Source organism: Rhododendron vialii, chromosome 3a, assembly GCF_030253575.1.
Source record: "Rhododendron vialii isolate Sample 1 chromosome 3a, ASM3025357v1".
Lineage (NCBI taxonomy): Eukaryota > Viridiplantae > Streptophyta > Magnoliopsida > Ericales > Ericaceae > Rhododendron > Rhododendron vialii.
In genome coordinates, this window is record NC_080559.1 from 10823574 (window position 1) to 10832680 (window position 9107).

The 9107-nt window shown below is 42.3% G+C and overlaps 2 protein-coding genes across 2 annotated transcripts; one reads left to right on the forward strand and one right to left on the reverse strand.

Annotated features, from left to right (window-relative positions):
• Window positions 1-429: 429 nt before the first annotated feature.
• On the reverse strand, window positions 430-1606 carry LOC131318437 (RING-H2 finger protein ATL8-like). The gene has a single exon (XM_058348177.1). The coding sequence runs from the start codon at window positions 1485-1487 to the stop codon at window positions 600-602; it is 888 nt and encodes a 295-aa protein (XP_058204160.1). The 5' UTR covers window positions 1488-1606; the 3' UTR covers window positions 430-599.
• Window positions 1607-6008: 4402 nt separating this feature from the next.
• Window positions 6009-8095, forward strand: LOC131318438 (purine-uracil permease NCS1). The gene has a single exon (XM_058348178.1). The coding sequence runs from the start codon at window positions 6253-6255 to the stop codon at window positions 7939-7941; it is 1689 nt and encodes a 562-aa protein (XP_058204161.1). The 5' UTR covers window positions 6009-6252; the 3' UTR covers window positions 7942-8095.
• Window positions 8096-9107: the final 1012 nt, after the last annotated feature.

Here is a 9107-nt window from a genome sequence, read left to right on the forward strand (position 1 = left end):
TTTTTCGCATTTGTTAGTTTTGTCAAAAACTTTTATCAGTTATTAATTCATCTCGACGAGAGGAATCAGAAAAGTAAATTTTTTTAACTTTTATCCAAGTATTTTGAGAAATAACCATTTTTTAGCAAAAAAATGTGATTTTTTGGGCTAAAAAATAGTTATTTCTCAAAATATTTGGGTAAAGTAAAAAAAATTTACTTTTGCCGATTCCTCTCGTCGAGACAAATCAATAACACACAAAAATTTGGCACAAAACTAACAAATGCGAAAAAAATTCAAATAAGGACAAAATTATCAGATTTAAGTTAAGTTTAAATTAAGTTCATAAGAACAAAGAGGGGCAGCATCCCGGCAAAGCGGTGCTGAGCGGTTAATCCAGTCGTTTATCTCGGCACGGACATTTTGGACTTTGGATTGAAATCTAAGTATATACAAATTTGAACCGTTCATTACTCAGTTAAGATCCAAACCATCGATTATCGAGATGAACGGCCGAATTGACGACCGACGTAACCGCTTTGCATGGTGCTGCTTAAACCATAGTACCAAAACAACACAATTTCCCAAAAAATTACTATAAGAGATAAAAATAAAACAGCTCAGTAAGGCAGAAGCATTCCGTTACCGGTCCCACCCCTCCCCATCCTCAACCGCGAGAAAGACCTCAACAACCTGGCCGACACACGGTCCAAATGCCTAACTGATCGATCAAATTTATTCGAACAAGAAGCAGAAGAAGAAGATGACAACGACGACGACGAACAAACACCCCTGATCTCATGGCTCTCTCTCCCCACCATTTCAATCACAACAAGAAACGACTGATCCATCGAGTACGATCGCTTCAGCTTCAACAACCCCAACCCGTGCGCCCCCGCGGGCAAATCCACCGACGCGCAATGCCTGAGCAACCCCCCACCACGACCCGTTAATCTGTCGCAATCGCGAGGGTGCTGCGATGCCAGACGCTTGTGCGGGATGTTGCTGGGCCTGCTCGTTTCCTGAACGAAAACCGCAGGCCCAACTTCACCACCGCTCGTTGTTGTTGTCAGCATTGGACCCACCGGCGCAACAACCGGGGATCGACAGACGGGGCAATTCGTGTGGCCCGCGAGCCATCGGTCCACGCAGGCCACGTGGAACGCGTGCCGGCAATTGGGCAGCAGCCGAACCGACTCGCCCTCCTCTAACTCGGCGAGGCAGATCGCGCACTCGGCCCGGTCGACGTCGGATTCGAGGCCCGAGTAAGAGACCACGGGGATGGTTTCGAGGAGCTTCGGGTCGAGCCCTCGGGACGGGCTGTCGGTGTCGGAGGAGTACGGCGGCGTGTTGGTGGGTTGGCGGCTCCTGGCGGCGGCACAGCACTTGGTCACGACGAAGTTGTAGATGGCTATGGCTAGAGCTGTGGCGGCTATGCCGATGAGGGAGATGAGCAAGGGAGTGGAAACTTGTTTGGAGAAGTTGGGGTTTGTGGCCATGTTGTCCATTTTTCTAGCATCGTCTGTGGGGATCAGCTCTCGATCGAGTTGGTCTCAGGCTGCTGCTAGCTTGTGATTTCTTTGGGGGGTTTTATGTTGTTTTGGGTGTGCGTATGTGTGGTAGTTGTGGAGTGCCTTATGGGACAGTTTTACTACTCAATAATGGAGTATTTCTTGTGTTTTTTTTTGTTTATTTGGGTCTATTTGTCTTAAAGTTTGCATGTGGTCCTTGTTTTTGATGAAAATTTGCATCTTCCCCCTTCGTTGTTATTTATGTCAATTTGCTCGTCACAACAACAACAATAGAACCTATTTAGTCCCCAATTATTGGAGGTATGGGCGGGGGAGGATAAGAAATAAACCTAATATTTGATAATATGTACAAAATAACTGCTCTTAAAATACTACTGAAACTGTGGCCCCCCTATACCTATTTATCACTCTGCTCATAAGTCACATAATTTGCACGCGAATGTGAGAGCGAGAGCCAGAGGGCGCGTGTGAAAGCGAATTCGGGTCACATCTCAAACTACAAAAATCTGTGAGGAGTGCAGAGGTGGTATTTTAAGAATTATGTGACTAAGACTAAGCTATGCTCATACCACCCCTTTGGCGATGATATATTATTGATTGGTTATAATACTCCTATCAAAACCTAGAGTAGGTTTTAAAAGAAATGGGCAAGGCATTCAATACATTTTCTTGTAATTATATTGAAGTTCTTAATTATGAAACATCTTGTTGAATTCAAGTTAATGAAACAAATGACTGCACATGTATCTCATACATTGACCCTGTGCCATAAAATTTTTCAAGTAGTCTCAAACGGTGTATCGCTTAACATTAGTGACCTTTCGATTAACATAACCTCTCGTCTTCGGGTGTAAGTGAAATGAATGGACTCCGTCGGTGATATTCTGAAAAGACATGAAACTATGGTGGTCGCTGCAAAAATATCTCTTACTTTAGGTCCTTCCAAGGATGTAGGGGATTGTTTGCCTCGGAAGTTTAAAATGTCGTCGCACACGTGTCATTTTTGCTATTTGTACAGTGGGACTGGCGACACGTGGGGAAAGACGATTTCTATGGACCTCAGCTTACGTAATTTAGGGCACATGTTAGGACAGGTGGAGTCGTCGTTTGGCCGAGTTAATTGTTAGTACTTACCTAAATCGCAACAAGAAATTTGACTTGGTGAATGGCTGACACCTGGCCGTTTTGGTTTTGAGAAAGATTTTTTTAGAATAATTAGGAGAGATAAGTAGATAGAGAAAATTTATTGGAGATCATATTCAAGAATTTTAACCTTGTTCCGTTAATGATTTTGAATTCTAATCATTATTCTATTTTTCTCTAATCATTACTTCTATTTTTCTCTTTGTTTCTTTCTAATTATTATTTTTATTTTTAATTATTATTTTATTTCTCTTTCTACTCATTACATTCAAATTTAAATTCAAAATCCCAAAACAAAAGACTCGAAAACCTAAAAACGAACAAGAGCACACGACCACGCAATGGGAAATTATTTAAGCTAAGGAGGCCAATTCATCTTGGGGTTACATGGAGGCCAATTCTCATCGGAATTTTGTTGAAAAATTATTCAAGGGTCCTGGGTCTCGCATTATGGTGCGTCAGACCTTCTTTGCAACATAAATTGTGTTGGGACCCTTGGCGAAAGTATGTGAATCTCACCACAATGGGTATAATGGAGGAGAAATTTGGGGCACCACGTGACAGTGCTTAAAGACACTACATAACTACTTGAAATTTTGAGATATCATGCGGCACAAGGAAGTTGTCAAGTACCCCTAGGAATAGCGTTGCAAACGAATCGAGTTGCTTACTAGTAGCTTGACGCTCGGCTCGATCCTTAAGGCTTGGCTCATTTGGTAATCGAGCCGCTCGAGCTTGAGTTTAATTAGGCTCGTGCAATAAAACAAGCAAAACTCAACATTCTAAAATTTGATTCGGCTTATTTGCTTAGGCTCAACTCGTTTATAGAGACTCGTTTAGCAAACGAACCGAGCTCGAACAACTCAAAGCTCGACTTGAATTAGCTCCGCTCGTTCGCACCCATAACTAAGAGGGCAGTCTACCATCTATTCTAAATCTACAGGGGAAGAAAAGAGCAGGTGTTTGCATATTATCTATAAAAGGTATAAAAATTATTCTCCCAATTCCAGTCGACAAACTTTTGTTTTCAAGTATGGTATATAGATCTGGGGTTCCGTAGTGAACATGCATTACAGGACTGTAGTGCACTATGTCAACTGTCTATTTCAATAATCAATGTTTCGGATTTAAAGAAAAATTCTTCCATGAAAGATCCTTTTGAACGGTTGTAATTATGCCCTCGAGTCCTATAGAGCACTTCTGCGCCAGAGATTCTTCAAATTCCGAAGTATACAAGGTTATGAATGCAAAACCACTGCATGATGCATTTCTCACATGTATCAAAAAAAAAAAAAACACTCATGATAATCATTTACACACTATTCTATTTTGTACTATCTTGTTTTGTCTTTAATTATCCATACAAATTTACAATATGGTCCTTCAATTAGTTAAAATTCTCACACATAAAGGTCATTGTTACACATTTATGTGAATAAAGATTAAAAAATGAGTACTGTTTTGGTTAGTGTCAAAACTAAGTACATAACATAAAATACAACTAAATCGTTTGTACGTACGTTGTGCAAAAATACAACTAAACTGTTGTACGTTGTGCAAAAATACAACGGTTTAGTTGTACCGTTGTACGTTATGCAATGTTCAAGGCTTTTGGACGGAACATCCTTTTTTCAACTCGAGTTTAGTTGGGTTAAGCAAGTTCGGCCCAGAAGACCAGTCAAATCGGTTCTGGATTATGTAGATTCTAGGGGTGTGCAAAAAATCCGTGGACCGACGGACCCAACCCGACCCGAAGGCGGGGCCGAACATGTGGTTCGGTCGGGTACGGTTACATTTTTTGAAAAAAATTAGTTTTCGGTTCAGAGCTTGGGGTACTGTTTTTCTTACCTGACCCGATCAATTCATATAGATTACTTCAGTTTTGGTCGGACCCGACCCGACCCGACAAAAAAATATTTCGGGCACGCGAACGGTTATTCCCACTGGTTCGGTTCAAATTTGGGGCCAAACTAGACCCGTACACACCCCTAGTAGATCCAACCCAAACTAACTTCAAACATGCCCACCCCTAAATTGACGAATACAGGCCGGTTTTGTAATTATAGTACATCGGTCCAAACAACAGGGTCAAAGCGCATATAAAGCCCAACAACATGCTGCATGTTTTAAAATTGCGAAACTGAGCAGTTTTATTCATATAAATTCAAAAATATACCTACTAATAAATGTTGGAGTTGATTTTTCACAAGATCCCATAAATAATTATTTTAAAATTTATGAATATTGGCCCCACATGGCTTGCGGTGGTTCTAGCACGGTTGTAGTTTATATTGTCTAAAATCCACAAGTAATTATTCAGTAGTCCCGAGCTACATATTTATGTCCCCATACACTTAATCTTGGACAGTATGAAAATGTGATTGTGGAGTGGTCCGAAGTATTACATGGTGGTGCTCCCGGATTATTTAGTAAATGTCGCGAGATCCACTTAAGTTTGTGACTTCTAAGATTGAGTTTGGATACGAAAATGTAATTGTAGAGTGATCCGAAGTATCACGTGGTGGTGCTCCCGTATTATTGAGTGAATGTCACGAGATCCACTTAAGTCTGTAACTTCTAAGACTAAGACTAAGACTGAGTTTGGATAGTCTAAATAGAAATAACTACTCCTTAAAAAGGTTAAAAACAAAAATAGCTAATTCTTGTTTATTTGGTATTTACGGTACATTTTGGTTGATTATTTGGACTCGGTGTCGTGGCTCATCAAAGACTTTCTCGTACCGTTCTGAATCTGACTATCATGATTAATCGGGCCTCACTAACGGACAATGAAAATCGATTCCTCCAAATTAGTTGAAGTGAAGTGTGTGTAAACTGATTCAAATATTCTGAGTTATAAAAAAAAGTAGTTAGATTAGATAAAAGTTTCAACATGAATGAAGTTAAGGAACTGATTTTCGCGCTCCACTTTTTACTGATGACGCTCCATTTTTAACGTGAAGTTACTAATAACTTCATAAACAAAGTGGAACGCCATCAATAAAAAGTGGAGTACGAAAATTAAAATCCTAAAGTTTATTCAGCATTGCTTCAATACTTTAGTTTAGGTAAAGAGAGGTGCTACAGTTCCTGAAGGGAGGGATCCCGGCCGGATTCCCGACGACACGCCGGGCCCACTCCGGCGTATTTGGATCGACTACCTACACACGTCGGATGCCGTTGATTCTCGCGTGGGCACACTTGATTTTTATTTTGTTTAGAATTTTTAGACAGCTCGAATCAACCATCAGGTGGCCGAAGTGGGCCTGACGTGCCGTCGGGAATCCGGTCAGGAGCCCTCCTTCGGGAACCTTAGATTTTCTGTTAGGTAAATACACTTTACTGCCTAAACAATCATTCATGATCTTCTGTCATTGCAAGAGCCACTCAAGATCCAATGTACAAAAGTCTCAAAGAACACCTCATTTTTCAATAATTCAACATTAGACAACCTATTTTTCTAAGATTCACATGTGAGAGAGACGGATGCAAACCAACCAACCACTCACCCTCCATTCTCAAAGCCCCTAAACAGACACCACAGATTCCATTCTCATCTCAATCTCACTTTCTTGTATCATCACCATCCTCACTCATCATGGTCTCCAGATGTTTCACTCTCCATCTCTCTCCTCATCCCCACCACTCTCTCTCCTCTCCAATCTTCCCAAAACCAAAACCCAATTGCCCTCTCGCCACTCCTCTCACTCCAACTCCCCTAACAACCACACCAACTCTCAAATTTCAGAGATGTCACAAATTTCAACCCATGGCATCAAAGCAGCCCAAAATTAGCCCCCAATTCGACGAATCGCGCCCCGATCCGACCCTAACCAACGATGATCTCAAGCCCACGAAGCCCGCGGACCGGACTTTTTCCGGGTTGGAGATGGCCAGTTTGTGGGTCGGGCTTGTGGTGGGTGTTCCAACCTATTACCTAGCCGGCAGCCTGGTTGACCTTGGCATGTCATGGTGGCAGGGAATCGCCACTGTCGTTGCCGCCAACGTAATCCTTTTGATCCCACTAGTCCTCACGGGCCACCCGGGGACCCGTTACGGGATCCCGTTCCCGGTCCTGGCCCGATCCTCGTTCGGGATCCGCGGGGCCCACGTCCCAACGCTCCTGAGAGCGTTGGTGGGCTGCGGGTGGTACGGGATCGAGACGTGGATTGGGGGCGAGGCGATTTTCCTCCTCCTGCCCAAATCGATAAAGGAATCACAATCCCTCTCCCAAAATCTCCCTTGGCTCGGTACTTCCCCACTTGAATTTGCTTGTTTTGTTGTCTTTTGGTTTGTCCAATTGGCCATAGTGTGGAGAGGAATGGAGGGGATTAGAAAGCTTGAGAAATACTCTGCCCCAATTCTCATTATTCTCACATCTAGTCTCCTAATTTGGGCTTATGTCAAAGCTGGTGGATTTGGCTACATGCTCTCTCTCTCCTCCAAACTCTCCAATTCCCAATTCTGGTCCCTCTTCTTTCCTTCTCTTACAGCCAACATAAGTTTCTGGGCAACTTTAGCACTTAACATCCCCGATTTCACCCGGTACGCCAAGACCCAAAAGGATCAAGTCCTTGGCCAAATCGGGCTCCCGGTATTCATGGGTTTGTTCACATTCGTCGGCCTGGCCGTAACCTCGTCCACCAAGGTGATTTTCGGGCACGTGATTTCGAGTCCGATTCAACTCTTGGGCCAAATCGGGGGAGTTTACACGATAGTCCTCGCGATTATCGGAATTAGCCTAGCCACCCTCACAACCAACATTGCTGCCAATGTGGTGGCCCCTGCCAATGCGCTTGTCAATCTAAGCCCGTCGAAATTCACATTCAAACGAGGTGCGCTTTTGACAGCATTGCTTGGCATTGCATTCCAACCTTGGAGGCTGCTTAAGTCAAGTGAGAGCTTTGTGTACACTTGGCTTGTCGGGTACTCCGCGCTATTGGGGCCGATTGGTGGCATAATTCTGGTCGATTATTATCTCATTAAGCGAATGAATCTGTGCGTTAATGATTTGTACTCGTTGAGCCCCCGTGGGGAGTACTATTACTCGGGCGGGTATAATTTGGCAGCGATGGCGGCTTTGGCGGTTGGGATTTTCCCGGTGGTGCCGGGCTTGTTGCAAAAGACTGGAGTGTTGAGTTACGTGCCTGATTTGTTTGTGGTGATTTATAACAATGCTTGGTTCTGTAGCTTCTTTTCTGCTGGGATTCTTTACTGGATTCTGTCCTTTTTGAGAGGGAAACAGGAGGATTCTCAGCTTATAGACCCCCTTATAAACACAACATAAAATGTTTTTCCTTTCTTTGTTTTTGTTTTCTGATCTCATCTGTGGAACATAATAAGTTGTACAGGGCTCTAGAAATGATTGTAAATATGTTTTACATTGGTGCCCAATTCATATCTCAGTTAATGAACACTTCCAATGATGTTGGTTTTGGCTTTTTCTCAGCAATATATAGATTCTGGTGTTGTCTTATATATATACTGAAGTACAGTAGGTGCTTAATTTGTATTAGTCCAGCAGTCACAAGGTCAGAATGTGCTTCTTCATGAATCTCTGTGCAAATAGGTAGGTGTTGTAGTATACATTACGGGAAGGCATGACTCATAACTAATTAGGCCCTGTTTCCACTTAACAAAAAGTTCTAAAACTACAACTTTTTAATTTTGTCTTCAAAGCTAGGATATGATAGAGAAGCCTACTATTCCATATCTTTATATATAGACTTCCCTGCTACAATTGACGGATTTCTCTAAACCTGACTTAAGGTCCGGCTATTATCAGGTGCGGATCAAGGAGGGGATGGGACGAAGACAACGTGTGTCACTCGTTATGTATCTTTCGACTTATTCAATTTTACTTTGCTATTTACAAGGAAGATTTGCAGGGAATCACGCAAGGAAAAAACGCATTTGGGTTCATTTCGGGTCCCACAAAAATCTAAAAAAATATTCATAAATTTTTGAATATTATTTTATGGGGCCCTATAAAAAATCAACTCTAATGGATATCGGTAAGTATTACTTTTGGATTCGTAGGGGCGAAACTGCTCAGTTCTAAATTTTTGGATATTTTTCTAGATTTTTATGAGACCCGAAATGTACCCAAACCAATTTTTCCTTACGTGATTCCCTGCAAATCTTCCTTACAATTAGGATTTCCGTAGCTACCCACTGGTATGCAAAATGCAAATCTTCCTTACGATTAGGATTTCCGTAGCTACCCACTGGTATGCAAAATTGAATGATTAGTTTGTTCATACTTGGAGCGCAAGACCCTTGTTTGCCGAAATATTTGGCAGTGTAGTAGGTAAATAGAGTAGTAATAGTTTTCAGGACTGGTGTCACAATTTCTGCACAGGACCCGGGCCGTAAAAGAACCGAGCAGTTCGTGAGCTTGGCTCGGTTAGTTTACTTAATGAGCTGAGCTCGAGCTCAAATTTTTAGCTCGTT

Excerpts from the sequence above, each read along its gene's own strand:
- LOC131318438 (XM_058348178.1), top strand. The coding sequence starts at position 6,253 with ATGGTCTCCAGATGTTTCACTCTCCATCTCTCTCCTCATCCCCACCAC.
- LOC131318437 (XM_058348177.1), bottom strand. The coding sequence starts at position 1,487 with ATGGACAACATGGCCACAAACCCCAACTTCTCCAAACAAGTTTCCACT.